The sequence below is a fragment of the Orycteropus afer genome, unplaced genomic scaffold (assembly GCF_000298275.1).
Source record: "Orycteropus afer afer isolate SDZICR_OR568_19922 unplaced genomic scaffold, OryAfe1.0 scaffold00064, whole genome shotgun sequence".
NCBI classification, from domain to species: Eukaryota; Metazoa; Chordata; class Mammalia; order Tubulidentata; family Orycteropodidae; genus Orycteropus; species Orycteropus afer.
This window is the reverse complement of record NW_006921651.1, coordinates 4,803,099-4,823,317: the sequence shown is the minus strand read 5'-3', so window position 1 is coordinate 4,823,317 and position 20,219 is coordinate 4,803,099. Positions and strand designations below refer to the sequence as shown.

Sequence of the window (20,219 nt, the reverse complement as noted above, 5' to 3'; positions counted from 1 at the left end):
TATGAGAATGGGAAAATTACAATTTTTTTTTTAATTGTAATTTGGGTGAAAGTTTAAAGAGCAAATTCATTTTCCATACAACAGTTCATACACATTTTGTTTCATGACATTGATTGCAATCCCTATAATCTAACAGCTCTCTTCCCACTTTCTCCTTGTGGTTACCTTTTCCTTGAGTCCTTCTTTCCTATACATCCCTGCTCTCTGAGCTATCTCCCTATGTAACTACTTCTTTCTGATGTCCCATGGTTGCTTGTTCTAAGGAGTGTACCTCTCTGGTATAAAAGTTCACCTTATACGCCACGCCTATCTATTGTAGGATAGGGAGGAGGAACTGACCTCACAGGTACATGAAGGAAATTTTTGGAGAGATAAAACTCTTCTATATCTTTATTTTGGTGTTAAATACATTACTACATGCATTTGTCAAAACTCAGAACTGTACAGGAGAAAGAGTAAATTTTACTATACATAAATTATACTTCAAAATACCTAAATAAGCATGGAGGCTTAAAAGCTCATGAGTGAAATGGTACAACCACTTTGGAAAATAGTATGGTATTTCCTCAAACATCTAGAAATAACATATGATCCAGCAATCCCTCTACTAGGTATATAGCCTAGAGAAGTAAGAGCACTAACACAAATAGACATATGCACATTCATGTTCATTGCACCATTATTCATAGTAGCAAAAAGATGGAAACAAGCTAAGTGTCCTTTCATGGATGAATGGATAAGCAAAATGTGGCATTATCACTGTAACGGAATACTATACAATGATAAAAAACAATGATGACAAATAAAAAGCAGCTGTGTTTCTATACATCGACAATGAGAAATCTGAAAGAGAAATTAGGGACATAACTCAATTTACAACAGCATCTAAGAGAATTAAATGCCTAAGAACAAATCTAACTAGAAACATACACAAATGCCTTCTTTGCCTTGAGACCAGAACTGGATGGCATCCAGCTACCATTACTGAACATTTTGGTCAAAGATTCCACAGAAATATTCTGATCAAAAGGAGGAAGATAAAGAATAGAATTTCAAATTATCATGGACTCTAGACTTTCAGGAGCCTTTCAGGGTTGTTGAAACCCTGAAATTACTGTCCTGCCATAATCTTTATACCTTAAACCAAAATATCCCCTGAAATCTTAAAAGCAAACAATAGTTTGCTTAACTAGTAGAAAAGGTCTGCCTTGAGCATTACACTCTTTTAAGAACTATCTATATGAGATAAAAAGGAGCTCTAGTAGAGCAGTAGTTAAGGCATTTGGCTGCTAACCAAAAGGTTGGTGGTTCAAACCTATCAGCTGCTCCATGAAAGCTTTTAAGACCCTAGTCGCTACTCACCAATGTAAGTTGTGGAACAAGATTTTATGTTTTGTGTGTGTGTGCCAACTGAGTCTGGTGTCCTCTGAAACTATGGTCCTGGGTTGATAGATCCATTGGATCTCTCTCCCACAGTGTCTGGCTGTCTATAAGGGATGGCTCTATGTCTGTCTTCTGTTGTTTCTGTAATGATTGAGGGTATTTGTATCCCTGGAATCTGTGCAAGATTAGCCCCAGCTGAATCTATCTTTAGTCTAGAGTATAATCCTGTTCACTGACCCCCATCTGATCTTCTCAGTTGTCTATGTATTTATCTGTAGCCTGGTATTTGGTGTTAATGGTAATGCAGTATTGTGAATATATTAGTATTAGCCTCTGTTGTCTATATCTTATGTACACAATTCAGTGTTCTCCCTTTCAGCAATGTTATTATGCTAGTCACAGCCTCTTTCCATATCATCCCTCCCCCTACCCACCTTAGCGTGTGGCTTCCAACTAGCCCGAAATTATCTCCTCCCCTACTTGCCCCCCAGTAACCTACAAAGTGAGTTCCCTCCCTAAGCAAACCCTTCCTTGGCTTTTTACAGTAATGGGCTCATACAATATTTGTCTTTCTGCAACTGACTTATTTCACTCAGCATAATGTCCTCTAGGTTCATCCACGCTGTGAGATGATTCACGTATCCTTCATTGTTCTTTAAGGTAGCATAGTATTCCATTGTGTCAGTGTACCATAGTTCAGTTATCCATTCTTCTGCTGATGGACATCTAGGTTGTTTCCATCTCTTTGCTATAGTTAATTGTGGTACAATGAACATGGGTATGCATATGTCTGTTCTTCTCCCAGCTCTCACCTTTTTAGGATATATTCCTAGTAATGGAATTGCTGGTTCAAATGGTATTTCTATCTTCAGTTTTTTTAAGGAAACGCCATACTATTTGCCACAATGGTCGTACTATTTTACAGTACAGCAGTGTATGAGAGTTCTAATCTCTCTGCAACCTTGCCAGCATTTGTTATTTTTTGTCCTGTTGAACTTTGCTATTATTGCTGGGGTGAGAAGCTATCTCATTGTTGTTTTGATTTGCAACTCTCTAATGGCTAGAGATCACGTATGCTCATTATTTCGACTGTTATTTCAGATGCATGATATGTGTCAAAACTTCAAATTATATACTTTAAACATTACCATTTTTCTGATCTTTCAAGGGTAGAATTGACATGGCTCTCCACACAAACTTATGGACATGCTTGCCTTCCTTCAGAAATACCAAGAAGGATCATATTTTTTCTCATATAATGTACCCACATAAATAATGTACACACACACATAACACTTATAGTACACACAGGAAACTAACATGTGAGGGGGTTGGGCAGTTTGTAAAAAACATACAACACACACATTATTTGTGTGAAAATACAGTATGCTGTACTCATTTTGGCTGCAGAGAGAATTTTCAGTGAGCTAATCAGAGACAAATTTACATGAAAGATCTTCATCTAATGTCCACTTCCTCTTGTAAGTTATTCTAAAAATATAAAGGTTCATTAAGACTCCTTAAAATCCTGTACTTCTCAAATCACACAATTTTTTCCCCCTCCATTTGGTATCTTTGGGATCCAACTCCTTTATTTGCCGCTGTCAATTCCCAACCACTATTTAACCTCCATCTCACTGACACTAAATCCACAAACCTTTCCATTCTCTCTTTCACACACATCAACAAAGGGCTACAGGGCTGCTAACAGACTTTCCAATGAGATAAAATCTAGTTCCTGAAGGCAACAAGCCCACATACCCAAAAAGAGAAGAGTACTATGTTTCTATGCCAAGCAAGGGTACTGGGCCACTAGAGGAGAATCTTTTGTAGCTTTTTCCTGTTTCATGCCAAAAAACAAACAGTTGAAGGGGAGAGAGTAATGAAAAGAAAAGACAGCTTACCCATGGAGTAGAGGTTGTCAAAGCTCTGGTGCATGCGGATAATCTCATAGTAGAGTTCATCATAGCTGCTGGGGGTGGGCAAGAATGTGTCTCCATATGTGATAAACATATTAAATAGGTTCACAATCTAGAAAAGAAGCAAAACCCCCATATACAGGCATCAGACTATGAAGACCATGAGGGTATAATCAGTGGTATGCTGGAGATAGCTCTTACTGACTTACAAAAGCTGATAGTTAAATTTTCAGGAATTCTGTGAGCTGGCTGTTAAACACAACAATTATTAAAAATCAATGTACATAAACTTACAGTTAAATAAATTACATTAAAATAAAGGCAAGAAATACTAAAAAGTCACCACTTCCCAATTATTTTCTACCTTTTACTGTTACCTATGCTCTTGAGATTAATTTATATCTCATATCTTTATGATCGGAATACTGTATAACAGTACGCTATCAAATATCTCATTCCAGATCTGCATTCAATGATGTCACATGGATAGCCTGAAATTGGCCATATGAGAGCAGTTACACCACAGAAATTGTAGAAAATGCTACAAACCAGGGCTTTTTCCCCCCAGAGAGCCAGTTGCTGAACATTTACCAAGACTCCACTGGGTACTATCCTAAGAAGATAGTTAAGAGGCACAATGACCTCCTTCTATCCCAAATAATCAGCCAGATAATCAGGCATCTGTAATGTCCCTAGGGCATCAAAAGCAACCACGATGCAACCACTCATCTGACTAGGACAGCTCTTAGAGACTTTGCTATTTACCAACATAGAACTATAACATCACAGTACAGTCTTAAATGGAATCAAGGTCCTCTGCTCATGCAGAGATTTGATCTGACCCTCCCCTGCCAGACAACACACTCTCATAAAGGAGAAAAAAGTCCCAAGCTTGCCAAAGACAGAGGCAAAGAGTGGGGAGCACCAGTCGAGAGATTCTGATCCAAGAGGAAAATATAAGCCTGGTTCTCCCTGTGGCTTAGTTCCCCTACTACCAGCTCCTGTTTCAAACCAGTCCACCTTTGCTTTAGGGTATGACTTCAGAGAAAGAAAGAAAAAAAAAATTTCATTACTCACCATAAGGGCTAACGTAAAAATGTTGTGTTTGGCCAAAAGTACAGTCTCATTTGACATAAGGAACTTCAGCAAATTGATCAAGGCTTTAAAAAAAAAGAGAGAAAAGAAAAGAAAAGAAAAAAAAGACATTAACAAGCTATTTGCATAATCAATAAGGTTCAATGAAAGCAGACTAGTTCTACAGAGACCAGACAGAGCTAGAATGAGTATCAGCTGCCAAGGACTTTTAAAAAGCTGGTAAGATGCTAGTGCTAGTTTGCTGCCTAGTGCCTGAGGTCTTAAAAGCTTAGGAGCCCCATCCAAGACATGACAATTAGTCTCTATTTGCCTGGAGCAATAGGGGAAGAAGGGGAGTCAGGGATCAGAGGCTATGGAATGGGTGACTAATTGCCTCTATGAACAACTACCTCCTTTGCCATGAGATGAGAAGAACTGGGTGGTGTCTGGCTATCATTACTGAACATTTTAATTAAATATTCCATAAAAGAAATCTGATCTAAAGGGGGGAAATATAAAACAGAATTTCAAATTCGCAGGGACTCCAGACTTTCTGGAGCTATGGAGGCTGGATGAACCCCTGAAACTTGAAACCGATATAGCCCCTGAAGTCCTCTTAAAACCAAACAATAAACCAAAAAAACCCAACTCATTGCCGTCGAGTTGATGCTGACTCACAGCGATCCCTCCTTGGGTTTCTGAGGCGGTATCTCTACAGAAGTAGACTGCCCAACCTTCCTTCTGAGGTGTGGCTGTGGGTTTAAACCGCCAGCCTTCTGGTTAGCATGTCTTAGGCACTAGGCCACCAGAGCTCCCAACTGTTCAGCTAAATAATGAAAATACGTCTGCCTTGAGCATTGTGGTCTTTTAAGAACTATCTATATAGGACCAAAGTGACAACAGCAACTCGAAAGTTTAGACAGGAACCTTAGGGAGCAGTGAGCTTATGTTAACTGGGGAGGAACAATTCAGAAAAGGGTAGCAGGAATGGCTGCTCTGCTCGAAGAACATAACCACTGTCACTGAACTGTACACATAGAAACTGTTGAATTGGTGTATGTTTGCTGTGTATATTCTCAACAACAAAGTAAATTAAAAAAAAAAAAGTAGGTAACGTAGGTATGTTTGAAGAAAGCACTGATATTCCCAAGCAACTATCTGCTTATCTGCCCATAAAAGGTTTTTTAAAATCGACTTCTTTTTGCCACTTCTTAAATAGCAATTAAGCTCAGAAATTTGACTATAAAACTGACATTTTAGTGTTCCAAATTTACTCCCACATGGTGATTTCCCCATCAAATCTGCTCGATTTACAAGTCAAAATGAGGGTCCCCCTCCTACCCTAGGCTGCTAACGTCTCATGTAACCAAGAATTAGCCCTGGTATCTGTTTCAAACATCACTGCTAAGAAGGACATCTATCTATTCCACCTGGTCACGAGGTGCATCAACTATACTGGACAACCTACAACTGGCCTTCAGCTCTGAGTGAAAAGAAAGCTTCCAATGAAAAAAAGCTTTGCTGTTCTAATTGTTCAAACGAAAGTGCAGCTTGCGCTATTCTCTCTTGACAGAGACAACACTTACCGAAAAGGTCCCTTCTCTGCCTGGCAATTCTTAATGAGGGGAGAAATTGCTAAAACCCAAGCAATTCCAGTAAAGAAACTGACTGCCAAGTCTCTAGGTTAACGGTACAGCTTTAAAGATATTTCTGCAAACAACACTGTATAACATGGATGAACTTGGAGGACATTATACTGAATGAAATAAATAATAGTGTATTTGTCAAAGAAGGACAAATATAGTATTAGTTCATTATTGTAAAAAATCAAAGAAAGGTTTATATATGGAAGGAAATTTTCTTTGTTGGTTACCAGAGGTGGGAGGGGAGGGGAGGGAACACTGAGGGAGGGGAAAAAAAAAAAAGCACTGACCCATGTCACTTTAGTTTTGTGTATTTCACTGTACATAAATTATATTTCAAGAAAATGTATTTTAAAAAAGACATTTCTCCAGACACTATGCTGAGTGAAATAAGTCAATCACAGAAGGACAAATATTGTCTCAGTCCGTTATTGTAAAAGTCAAGGAACGGTTTATATATGGAAGGAAATTTTCTTTGTTGGTTACCAGGGATGGGATGGGAGGGGAGGGAACATTGTTAGATAGGTAGAGATAAGTATTGATTTGGGTGAAGAGAAGGGCAAGGTACCAAATGTGAGTGATCAATATGGTGGCACTGAGGAAGAGGAAGACATAGAGAGGTACATGGGAGGTACAGAGAACAAAGATGAATCCTTTTGCACATACAGTACTGCGTTGTCAATAAAGGCAAACACGGGTATACAGGTGGATAGATGGGTGGGCAGGCTGAACTATTAGGTATGTCTATGTAGCAGGGAGTGTACCCAAGACCACATATAGGGTTGGCAGACAATGGTTCTATAAGTGTTTTTATATGTTTTGTAAGAATTCCCAGGGGTATAGTAGAGCTGACAAGGGACAAGGTCATAGTCACTTCTTGGTCACAGCTAGCCACCCAGAGGGAGTAGTTGAACCTGTGGGCTCAGGACCATAGTCGCAGGGGACATCTAGTTCAATTGGCATAGCATACTACACAAAACATTGTTCCACCTCCTACTTTGGCAAGTAGCAGGTGGGATCTTAAAAGCTTGCAAGCAGCCATCTAGATGCAACAATGGGTCTCTGCTTGTCCAGAGCAAAGAAGAATGAAGAAAACCAAAGATTCATGGAAACAATTAGTCCTCATGACTGGTACACCATACAATCCTCAGCCTATATGACTATGAGACCAGAAGAACTAGATGGTGCCTAGCTACCATTGTCAACCACTTAGAGAGAGATCTACGTAGGAGATCCTGGATAGAGAGGGAGAACTATGTGGAACAAAACTCAAATCATTTGGGGGAAAAAAAAAAGTGTGGGGGGACCAGGTTTGCTGGTCTGATAGAGCTTGGTGGAACCACTGAGACGATGGCCCCTAGCTGCCCTTCAGGTCTGGAACTGAACCATACCTGTGGCTTCTAGTCAAACAAAAGACAGGCATATGAGGTGAGCATTTACACTTGGCAGATATACTCCTTGGAGAGAATAATCATGGAAAAATAAAAGGGCTGTGTGTGCACAGAGAGACAGCTCAGGGGGCAGGAGTACATGGAGGGAAGGACACAGGAAAGAGGTAACTATCGGGAGGAGGTGGGAGGGGAGCTCTTGCATTGTGGTAAATTGTAGTCAATGTCATGAGACAACGTGTGTGTGAACTGCTGTATGGAAAGTGAATTTGTTCTGTAAACTTTCACCCAAATCACAATAAAATAAATAAATAAAGAAAAGACATTTCTCCAAATAAATTTTAGGCATAAAAGAATTATCAGGTGACTTGTTCTCTTTTACTCATGTTGTCTGTCCATGAAATAAATCCTGCTTCTGTGTCCATCCTGAACAATGTCCCTATACCCAGCTCCCCTAACTTGATGGGAAACGATAAAGAAGGGGTGCAGCAACTGCAAGCAATCTGTAGTGCTTCTGGGTTCTCCCCTCCAATCCTCCTCGCTTTCTATGGATCCAAGAAAGGATGGACCCTATCTTTTCTAGATCACATCTGCTTCCCTATCAGCAGATGAGAACCACTTTGCTGAGCTGAGGTGTGTGTGATTACAACTCTTACAGTACAGATGTGGGCTCAGATCTGGAACAGCAGGGAATGATGAGTAGGAGCAGGACTCTCCAGACACTCACTGCTCGCCACACAACACCCCTCACTCTCCATCCTCCAAACACACAGGTACAGTAAGAAACAGCAGACAAGGAAAGTACAAGAGCCTGGCTTCAAGTACATCGTTTCTAAAGCCTAAATCTCCCTGCTCAAGTACCCAAAAAAGCCTTCCGAGGGATGGGAGACAGAATCCTCATACGAACACTTCACCCCTGCCCTGACTTCAGTTCTCTGGGGTCTCATAATGACAGGCAGCTGGCCCTTTTGATATTCTCTGGTAATTGATCTGTTGGATGGGACAGGAAAAAAAAAAACTCTATGGGAATCCATTTTGGATCACACACCTGTTTAGCTCCTGCCAGGAGCTCAGGGAACAAAAAGGACTAGCTAAAATCTAAATACATTTAATTAACCCCTGCCCAAAGCACCTCCCTTAATGAAGATCACCTTGTTGAGTTATGTAACGGCTGCCCATCCATCCCCTAATCACAAGCTTATACAAGCCCTGTTAATGGCAAACCACCTGACAAACTATCAACTCACAAAAGACAAGAGAAGGGGATGTGTGGTGCAGTGAATTAGATGGATGGCTCTTCTAGCCATGGTCTTTGTGGCACCAACCAGATGCCTAAGTGGAACTATGCAGATATAAAGTGCTCGTGGCCCATGAAAGGGATTGGATAGCTAGTTATAACGTAAATAAAGTACATGGCACCCTGTGGGGGTGGAACTGTGGAGATAAGGTGTATGGAACCCTAATGTGGGGATTGGTCAGTTTTGTCATTTCGCTAGGCTTAAAATGAGCCCTCCCGAGGTGTACAAGGGGAATCTCACTGCCATCAAGAGAGAGAAGCCGACAGTGGAGTGTGTCCTTGGACCTAAAATCGCTGTGCTGAGACGACAGCAGAGAGATGGTGGCAAAAGAATCAAGAGACAAAGCCGTAGGCCTTCTGGCCCAAGAAGCAAGAAAGCCAAGTGCCAGGAGGTTTCCTGGCAGAGTGGGGTGCACCTATCAACAGAGTTCAAGAGCTCTGTAAGACTTGACTGTGCCACGGCAGAGGCGAGGCCAAAGGGAGACTGACCTAATCGAATCGTATCCTGAGCACATTCCTGAACCTCAATTGTAACCTGTTACTTCACTAATCAGGAATATTGTCTATTACTTCTGTGTGGCCACTGCAACAAATGATCAAACCCAACAGAGAAATAATGAGTGCTGTGGGAGGAACGGTTGGTGTCAGAATTGGTAAGAAGGTTCAAGGGTGGCAGCATGTCTGACTTCTGCCTCATAGGAATCAGCCTTGGGCCACTGATGGTGATTTTCTCCCCCTTGTAGAAGGCAGACGAGGTCAGAAGATGCCACCTCCATGTCCTTTTTGCAAGATAGGTAGCACAAATGGCACTCAGCAAAATGTAATGGCTGCAGAGAGACAAAACAGCTTTTGCACACATCTAATCAACACAGGCTTTTTGTTCCCAGCGCACCCAGCACAGAGATGCAGCCTCAGCAATGACTATGTGGTAATTAAAGGCCAGGAAACCTGGAGAAAAGGAAGTGGGAGCAATGATTTATTGCTCCTCTGCTGGACTACAGCTAGTCTGGATCTCTGGGCCTCAGAGTCAGGAATGATAAAGTGATAAACATGAGGGGAGGGAGAAAGAAGCAACCTGAGTCCCACAGACATCAGCGGAGCCCAACAGTACTGAGAAGAGTCCAGAACTGCAACCCCCTGAGAGTGAGTACCAGGAGGGACCTGCATTCTGCCCCGGATAATTCATATCAGACCGAGAAAGGGAAGAAAAAAGCCACTGTTTTCGTACTTGGAAGTAGCGATTCTCTGGAGGGAGTTTAACAGGCAGCTAAAATTAACAAAGCAACTTTAAACTTGGCTCTCACAAAGCCTCTGACATCAGAGACCACAATTTCTCTTCAAGAGAAAATGTCCCAAATATCCTGTGAAATAGTGTTTTTTTCCCTTCATCACTACCCTGACTTTGCACTCACTGTATCAACTGTTCTGTCTACACACCACTCACTACACACCACTGCATACGCATTCTCTTCTATCTTCTGACCTGATGTGATGGGAGTTCTAAGTCTGTGAAGCTTCCGAATAGTTGGCTATACATTTTTAGAACTAGAAAGGACCTTGTTGTTGTTGTTATTTGCCGTTGAGTCGGCCCTGACTCATAGCAACCCCTCCTTGGGTTTCCGAGGCAGTATCGCTACGAAAGTAGGATTGCCCAACCTTCCTTCCGAGGAGTGGCTGGTGGGTTTGAACCGCCAGCCTCCTGGTGAGCAGTCAAGTGCCTTAGGCACTATGCTACCAGAGCTCCTAGAAAGGACCTTAGAGGTCATTTAATCCAATTCCCTTGTTTGTGGATAAGAAAACCTTCCCTCCCCCAAACTAGCTAGTAACTAAACTAGGACTAAAACCTACAAAACAACAACAAAACCTGGTCTCCCATTTAGTGTTCTTTCTACCAATTCCAGTAAGATAAAATTAAACAAATAAAAGTATCAGATGGAGTTAAATGTTAAAGGGGAGGGGGGCTTAAGTATAAGCAGTGTCCTTAGATTTGCTGACTATGCTGTTCCCGACACTTTTCTAGACCCTGGTTTATAACTTTCTATACCTGCCAGCTGCTCCAGGTTATTTTCCTATGTCTGATCCCCATTTTCCCTGGGTCCGCAGTTACTTATTAGACTACAGTAGTTTAATACCTCGTTATTATCTAACAACTCACGCTCCACACTCAAAGACTCCCAGTAGCTTTTCTCCACACAAGCCACCTCAGCAGACCGTCATCCTCGACATCTGCTCATCTCTCCTTCCCACATCTTGTCTCTCACACATCTCTCCCCTCCTCTTTCTGTTTCTGCTTACTTTCCAGTATCTTTTAAAAGCACAGCACGTAACTCTCTACTAAAACTGTTTCTAATTTCCCCCCTCAGATTTGTCTCCTTCAAAATTCTGTTCTGGGGATGAAACATGACTGGAGATGGACCCTAAAGGAAGTAAAGATCCGCTTTCTTTATGCAAAATTGGAACCAAGGCAAACAAACAAACAAACAAAATGAATATAAAAAATAACCAGGCTTATTCATAAGCCATTATGGTATAGAGATAAGCCCAGGATTTGGAAAGCTGGCCAAAGAATAGACTACCCTGGTGTCAGAGCAATTTCAAGGACAGGACAGAATTAGCACTCAGGATCTCAGTGCCAGCACATAGTAGCACAGCACTCAATGCTGACTGGCTCCTGGTTCACGCCCTGTACCCTCCCCCACATATACACTTTTAGAAAACTGCCCTGATCCACTTGTCCACTTGTTGCCATCTGGGCACATGACCAGCCAAACTGTTCCAAGAACAGTCACCGAAGTAGCAATACATAGAGGAAAGAAGATAATGATAAAAAAAAAAAAAGGGGGGTTGATTATATAAACATAGTATTGCTAATTAGTCATATGTCTGTAAGAGTTTGCTATCAGGTACAGTACTTGTTGTAGTCATTGTGAAGATATGAGGGATAGGATGTACTTTGTTTTCTTCTTAATTTGATCCTTTGTTTATCATGCTTCTCATTTTTAAATAATAGTGTTTAAAAAGGGAGTGGGGTATAAAGAGCTAACACAAGCCTCTTTCTCACCAAACCTCTGACCCCTGGTGCAAAAAGTACAAGGAGGCACATGTTCTGACCTCCTCTAACCCCAGAAGAGGAAGACAGAATCACTATCAGCAACCCAAGGCCTATTCCTGCAAGGCCAGACATGCCACCTCCCTCCAGCCCTTTCACCAACTGTTCCTCCCAAAGCACCCACCACCTCTCTCCTGGGTTCGATAATTCACTGCAGTGGCCACACAGAACTCACAGATTACGGAGTTTATTAGGGAAGCACCAAGTTACAATTCAACTTCAGGAAAAATGCTCAGTCTCTCTCCCAGCCCACAGTCTCTCTCCTAACAGTCTCTCACAGTCTCTTTCCCAACAGTGAGTGTCCCTTGGTGTCTCACTCAGCAATGCGTGTCTCTTGCATCTCTTTCCCAGCAGCGTGTGTCTCTTTCAGCAGTACGTCTTCCTCAGCCAGCAGTCAGAGAGAGTTCTGCCTCTAGGAAGCCTCCTTTTGAGCTTAGCAGAGTGGCCAAACCAACCAATCATAACAGAATTCTAAGCACCTAGAGTGAGCCTCCCATAACATTGCATTGTGCCACGCCCAACAGAAATAACCCAGGTGGATAACATTTACAATCAGGAGCTCCTCAGTTGCTCATTCCACCACTGAGTTTATAATGACTTATGGGTAGAAAAGCTATACTAAGTAATTTACTACCCTGCACCTGGTCTGGCAGATTTCTACAGAAGCGCCTTATAAAAGAGGAACTCAATGTATAAAAGAGTTTTGCCCATCAGTTGAGCAATGGCTGCACACCTCCACAAAACAGAATGGCACAGCTTGTTGCAGAGTATCCTTTGGGATATTCTTGGTGGTTGAGCACTTCTGGCCTTGACAGACTATTCTCAAAAGCCCCTATCCTCCAAAAGCTCCAGGACAGTGGTTGCCAAAACACCAATGCCATACAGGCCTATTACGGAGGAATGCCTCACTTCCTCCTGCAGAGCAACAAGGATGTAACTACGCCAGAAGCTGACACAGAGCATCCCAGACCTTCCTCTTCCCCACTGCTCTTTACTGATACCTTAAAAAGAGACGCTTACTTACAGAAATCACCTCTCCTAAACTGCATTCATCTCTTTTCAAAAGGAAAAACACAATGGTCATAAATGACAGGAGAAATAACATTTATTACACACCTGCCGTCTGCTAGGCATTATGTAAACACTTCAAGTATATTATTCTCACTGAATCCTCTTAAACAGCTGATGAAGTAGGTAATATTATTGCTCCCATTTTACAGATGAGGAAATTGAAGTGCAGGAAGGTTAAATTACCCAGTCACATAGTCAGTTGGAGCTATTTCACAGTAAGAGCATCAAACTAGGGAGAAGGTCCACAAACTCTTGCTACTGAGAGGTCTGTGAAACTGTACTGGTTCCTCCAAACTTCCATTTAAAAAAACATTTATTGGCAGCAGGTGGCTTAAGCTATCTAGGACTGACACCTACACCTATAACCCAAAACTATTAACTTTACTCAGGACCCCACTAACCAGCCCCTCACATATTAAAGGAGTCTAGGGGAAAACTCTGTTAAGTTCAGAGTCCATCTCTCTCTAAGCATCTCAAGATGTCACTCCACTGGCCTGGGACAGTTTAACATGAACACTCTCAAAAAAAAAAAAAAAAAGCAAGGGGTCAGTGAGCTCCACAAACACTCTTCCCCAACTTTCTGTAGCCTCAGCATAACTACCTGGCTGACATTTACAGCATGGTACACCACACTAAGTACAAACATAAAAAAGGTGCTTCCTCTTTGATGGGGAAAAGGAAAGGAGCGAAAAACAGTCAACAGAGAGACCACAGATTCTTGGGCAAGAATGCAAATTCCAAATGAATCCTGGGCAGCCTTCAAGACCACACTGTGCCAGTCTTCAGAACAGCTATCAAGGTTTGCTACCAACACACTGAGTACCAACAACCTCCTAAAAACTCCTTGAGGATCCTGGATTTGACTCCTAATCTTTGTCATCTCATCTACTAGATGAGGCTCCAAATACATGGCTCCAAATACTTTTACCTTGTTGAGCAAAAAACAGTTTTAACTATGAAAATAGAGCTAGGTCAGTGAAACAGTTGAGGTATTATATTACACATTAAATATATTTAAGTAGTTATGGTACACGTGTCAAGGAGCTCTGATGGTGCAGTGCCTAAGGCATCTGACTGTTAATCAGAAGGGTGGTGGTTCAAACCCACCAGCTGCTCCACGGAAGGAAGAGGGGGCAATCTACTTATTTACCACCTCAGCTATGCAGAAGTTCTGACTATGCATGCAGATGCTGGCGGAATAAAGGCTAGTGTACAAATTCAAGGAAGCTGAGCCAGGATCAGATACCCTGATGGTTCCCTGAGTCTCAAGGGAATTCCCAGAGGCAGAGGCAGGCAATCTATTTTTTAAATGGATTAGAATTCAGTATCATGAGCCTAAAAATCCTGCCACACTTACACAGTCTCTTCTCCCCCCTCAAAGAACCTTATGTGCAGAGCTGTTCCTAGCATTAATGTACCCCACAAAAGAGGACTTCCCCAGATTTACTCTGCTTTGAATTCAGGGGAGGGAAAGAAGGTAACAGCAAATTGTGCTGCCACGTAGGAGTAGGATGACTAATGAATATGGCAACTTCTCCAGGACTAAAACCTGTCCCCCACACTGAGGTAAACCAGGTGCAGAAGAACAAGCCAACCACAGGACGACAATTAAATGGGAGCTCAGACACTTGCCTCAGAGAAGCAGAGGGGAGGCTTAATTACGAAACCAAGCGAATGACATTTAAATAAGATTAAAATCAGGAAGGAGACAGAGAGCCTCCAGCAGAGCACAAATAAACATCTCCACAGAATCAGGTCAGAGAGAGCTGTCTGTATGAGAAGGTTTTACGTGCTGTCAGAGAAAGAGGTAGGACGCAAAGGCAGCACTCAGCCAGACTCTATTCTGTGGCCTGGCATGGAGTTAGGATGAGGTGCCACACAGCCCAAATCAAAATCTGCTCATTAGGTGAGACAGATAATTTCACAGTGACTGATAGAAGAGAAATATTAGCATCTCACTTCACTTAGAAGTGAAAGAACTCAAAGGACAGGCCGGAAATAGCACCAGTGTAACAAGCTAATGCCACCCAAACCCCAGAGGCACTATAAACTCAGCCAATTCCAGCATCTCTGGACAATATCACCAATTACCTAGGGACATTGCCAGCAACCAGCAGGCTCACTGTCAATCAGCACAATGGCACAGGAAGGATTCAGACGCCAACACCTGCCAGCAGAATAATTTAAAAATACACTAGGTGGCTTCTCAGAATACAGGCATCTGTCTGGCTGCGAACCCAAGCACCTCACTGACACAGAGGCCAATGAATCAAACAAGAAAATGGAATGGTTTTGGTTGTGTGCTATGAGCCTCGCCAGGTGAACAGAGCACAAACATCAGTGTACCAACAGGCTACACAGCCAGAAGTTCCACATCCCTCTAGATGAACCAAAACCAGAATAATTCCTTTCTTGAAGTAGAAGTCAGTTTCTGCCCTTACCATTTTCCTTGCTATTGATATAGTATTTGCTAAAAGGAAGATAAGGCTCTCAATTATCTTCCACTCCCCATTTACTTGGGAACACTGAAATCCTCAGTGACCACCAACCTTCTTCTTTATAATGAAAATGAGCTTTTATGTGACAGTTCCCATATCCCAGACCACTCATTACTGTGTAGCCACCTCTAAGTGCACTCGGGAGCCACTGCATTCTTCTTGGGCCCTATGTTGTTGCTGTTGTTATGTGCCATGGAGTCGGACCTGACTCATAGCGACCCCTCCTTGGGTTTCCGAGGCAGTATCACTACAGAAGTAGATTGCACCATCTTCCTTCCGAGGAGTAGCTGGTGGCTTTGAACCATCAGCCTTCTGGTTAACAGGCCTTGTTGTTGTTGTTGTTGTTATGTGCCGTCGAGTCGGCCCCGACTCATAGCGACCCCTCCTTGGGTTTCCGAGGCAGTATCACTACGGAAGTAGATTGCCCAAACTTCCTTCCGAGGAGTGGCTGGTGGGTTTGAACCGCCAGCCTTCTGGTTAGCAGTCAAGTGCTTTAGGCACTATGCTACCAGAGCTCCCGGTTAACAGGCCTAGTACCACCTAAATAATGGCTCCCTTTCTCCCATTCCTCCCTCCCATTCCTGATAACTACTGATAAACTTTAGTCTCTATTTGTTGTTGTAAAAAAAAACTCACTCACTATCACTGATTCAGATTTGACTCATAGCGACCCCTCCTTGGGTTTCTGAAGCAGTATCACTACGGAAGTAGATTGTCCAACCTTCCTTCTGAGGAGTGGCTGGTGGGTTTGAACCGCCAGCCTTCCGGTTAGCAGTCAAGTGCCTTAGCCACTATGCTACCAGAGCTCCCTCCTGGGCCCTATAGTATCTGCTTGTTTTTTCTGATGTTTCCCTGCTGAGTGACAGACAAAATCACCCTTTCAGAGACTGAATGTTCAATGAGACTGTCTCCATGGAACCATCTGATATATGACCAAGAACTTTATTTTTGCCATAGTGAAGGAATATCAGTAATAGGCCTATTCTGGTCACTCTAGAGCCAAGAAAGGATGATTTCTTATCACACCAAATGCTATGTTCCTCTAGTCCAGTACAGGCAGAGCCACATCAGCTGCTTCTTCCTCTGTCCCTTCAATTCGAAAAGATGCTGACACTTCTCTGCCTAGGAAGGTAAGGGACTTTCAGTGCAGAGAAAAGAACAAGGAAAGATTTCTCACTCTTTAGGGGCTTTTGGGTGAGGAATCTTTTCCCCCTCTAACAGCCTAATCTTATGAGATTTTATCTTTTGCTTCTGTTAAGTTTCTAAGAACAAGAGAAAGATTCAAAATAGTGTAAAATTTTGCTTTTAGCCAAATATGACTTGAAGGAAAAAAAGCTTTCTGGTATTCTTTTTTAGTCCTAGGAAAAGGAAAAAGTCCGTGTACACAGCTGTCAGAATCTTTCATAACTAAATTATGGACTACAGAGAGGCCCCCGCTAAGGACTGAGTTGTGCCTCCTGGAAAGATTATGTTGAAGTCCTAAGCCCTAGACCTGTGACTGTGACTCTGTTTGGAAAAAGGGTCTTTGAAGACATTATCAGTTAGGTCAACATGAGGTCATATCAGTAGGGGGAGTTCTAATTCAGTCTGACTGGTGTCCTTATAAAAGAGGAGAACACAAACAGAGACAGGGAGACAGAGGATTACGTATGATGCTGCAGCTGCAAGTCAAGAAATGCTGCGGAGCCACCGGAGCCAGGAGAGAGGTGTGGAACAGTTTCTCTTTCAGAGCCCTCGGAGGGAATCAGCACCTAGCCCTCAAGAACTGTAAGAAAATAAATTTCTGTTCTTTAAAAGTTACCCACTTTGGATCTTACAAGCTTGGAAGCAGCCATCTAGATGCAACGATGGGTCTCTCCTCATCCACAGCAAAGAAGAATGAAGAAAACCAAAGACACACGGAAACAATTAGTCCAAGTGACTGGTACCCCATGCAATCCTCAGCCTATATGACCATGAGACCAAAAGAACTAGATTGTGCCCACCTACCACTTGGAGGGGGATCAGTGTAGGAGATCCTGGATAGAGTGGGAGAATAATGTGGAACAAAACTCAAAATCATTTAAAAAAAAAAAGCAGCAGCACCAGGTTTGCTAGTCTGATAGAGCCTGCTGGAACCATTGAGACTATGGCCCCTAGATGCCCTTTAGGTCTGGAACTGAATCCACTCCTGTGGTTTCCAGCCAAATAAGAGACAGGCATATGAGCTGAACATTTACAATAGGTAGATACACCCCTTGGAGAGATCAATCATGGGAGAATAGAAGGGCTGTGTACACACAGGGAGACAGCTCAGGGGGCAGGAGTACAAGAGAGGAAAAACACAGGGAAGAGGTAACTATGGGAAGGAAGTGAGGGGGAGCTGTTGGATTGTGGGAAACTGTAGTCAATGTCATGAGACAAAGTATATGTGAGCTGTTGTATGGAAAATGAATTTGCTCTGTAAGGCAAGAAAGTGAAATCAAAGGCATCCAAACTGGCAAGGAAGAACTCAAACTATCCCTATTTGCTGATGATATGATCCTAGACCTAGAACACTCAAGAGATTCAGTCAAAAATCTACTGGAACTATTTAAGAGATTTAGCATCATGACAGGATACAAGACCAACATCCAAAAATCAATTAGATTCTTCTATATCAGCAAAGAGACTGCTGAAAAAGAAATAAGAAAATCAATACCATGTACAATAGCTACCAAAAAAAAAACAAAAAACAACATTTGGAGATAAATCTTACTAGGGATACAAAAGACATGTATAAAGAAAACTATAAAAGACTACTTCAAGAAACATAAGAGAGCTACATAAATGGAAGAACATACCAAGTTCGTGGGTAGGAAGATTGAACATTGTGAAAATATCAGTTCTACCCAAAGCAGTCAGCGGCAAGGATCCAGGTGAGGAGAGAGAACCTAGGCACACCCAAAGCAGCAGCGCAGGAGAGTGGGACAAAGGGGATTAAAAGCCAGGAACCCGGACAGAGGAGCAGTCAGCTGCAGGGATCCAACTGAGGAGAGGGAACTCAAGCACGCCCAAAGCAGCAGGACGGAAGAGCAGGAGAAAGGGGATTAAAAGCCAGGAACCCGGACAGAGGAGTAGTCAGCCACAGGGGTCCAGGTGAGGAGAGAGAACCCAGGCAGGCCCAAAGCAGCAGGGTGGGAGAGCAGGAGAAAGGGGATTCAAAGGACCAGGACCAGGACAGAGAAGCAGTCAGCTGCAAGGATCCAGGTGAGGAGAGAGAACCTAGGCATGCCCAAAGCAGCAGGGTGGGAGAGCGGGAGAAAGGGTATTAAAAGCCAGGAACCCGGACAGAGGAGCAGTCAGCCGCAGGGATCCAGGTGAGGAGAGGGAATTCAGGAACGCCCAAAGCAGCAGGATGGGAGAGCAGGAGAAAGGGGATTACAAGGCCCAGGAACTCAGACAGAGAAGCAGTCAGCCGCAGGGGTCCAGGTGAGGAGAGAGAACCCAGGCACGCCCAAAGCAGCAGGATGGGAGAGCGAGAGAAAGGGGATTAAAAGCCCAGGAACCCGGAGAGAGGAGCAGTCAGCTGTAGGGATCCAGATGAGGAGAGGGAACTCAGGCACACCCAAAGCAGCAGGGCAGGAGAGTGGGAGAAAGGGGATTAAAAGTCCAGGAACCCAGACAGAGGAGGAGTCAGCCACAGACACCCAGGTAGAGTGGTACGAGATGTTTCCAACAGGGAGACAAACCTGTTTGTCGGTCTGTCCTACCATGGTGACATGCTGATGTGAGTTTTGAGGCTGAGCCACTGGTGTTTCAAACCCAGTGGGATGGACATAGTGCACAGGTATCAGCCCACCTTACAGACTGAGACAGACTAGGAGGAAGGAAGAGGCCATCCATTTCTCAAAGAATTCGCCAGGGAAAACCTTATGAATAGCAAAGAAACACTGTTTGGTACATTACCGCGCACCTTTAGGAATAGTCTGGTTAGGTTAGAAGGCTCTCAAAATAGGACTGGGAAAGAGCTGCATCATCTGAGTAAACCCAGCCTTACTCATGTGGATAAGGTAAAACTTTTGAGACCTCCATTTGCTGATGTGGCACCACTCAAATTGAAGAGAAACAGCTGCAGACATCCATTAATCATTGGAACATGGAATATATGAAGTATGAATCTAGGAAAATTGGAAGTTGTAAAAAATGAAATGGAATGCATAAAGGTTGATATCCTTGGCATTAGTGAGCTGAAATGGACTGGTTTTGGCCACTCTGAATCAGACAACCATGTGATCTACTATGCCGGGAATGACAGTTTGAAGAGGAATGGTGTGGCATTCATCATAAAAAAGGATGTTTCAAGATCTGTCCTGAAGTACAATGCTGTCAGTGATAGGATAATATCCATGTGCATACAAGGAAGACCCATTAATACGACTATAATTCAAATTTATGCATCAACCCCCAAAGCCAAAGAAGAGGAAATTGAAGATTTTTATCAACTTGTGCAGTCTGAAATTGACCGAACATACAATCAGGATGTGTTAATTATCACTGGTGACTGGAATGCAAAAGTTGGAAACAAAGAACAATCACCGGTAGTTGGAAAATTTGGCCATGGTGACAGAAATAATGCTGGAACTTGCATGGTGGAATTTTGCAAGACCAACGACTTGTTCGTTGCAAACACCTTTTTTCGACAACACAAAGGGCGGCTCTACACGTGGACTTCACCAGATAGAATGCACAGGAATCAGATTGACTACATCTGTAGCAAGAGGCAGTGGAAAAGCTCAGTATCTTCAGCCAAAACCAGGCCAGGAACTGATTGTGGAACGGACCATCAACTGCTCATATGCAAGTTCAACTTGAAGTT

The 20,219-nt window shown here is 42.9% G+C and overlaps 1 protein-coding gene across 1 annotated transcript in view; it reads right to left on the bottom strand.

The window, feature by feature from the left end:
• ARMH3 (armadillo like helical domain containing 3) overlaps window positions 1-20,219 on the bottom strand; it is a 261,984-nt gene that overhangs the window by 132,072 nt on the left and 109,693 nt on the right. Inside the window, 2 exon segments of the mRNA XM_042780830.1 lie at window positions 3,288-3,414; window positions 4,380-4,462. Of these exon segments, the coding sequence (XP_042636764.1) occupies window positions 3,288-3,414; window positions 4,380-4,462 (210 nt within the window).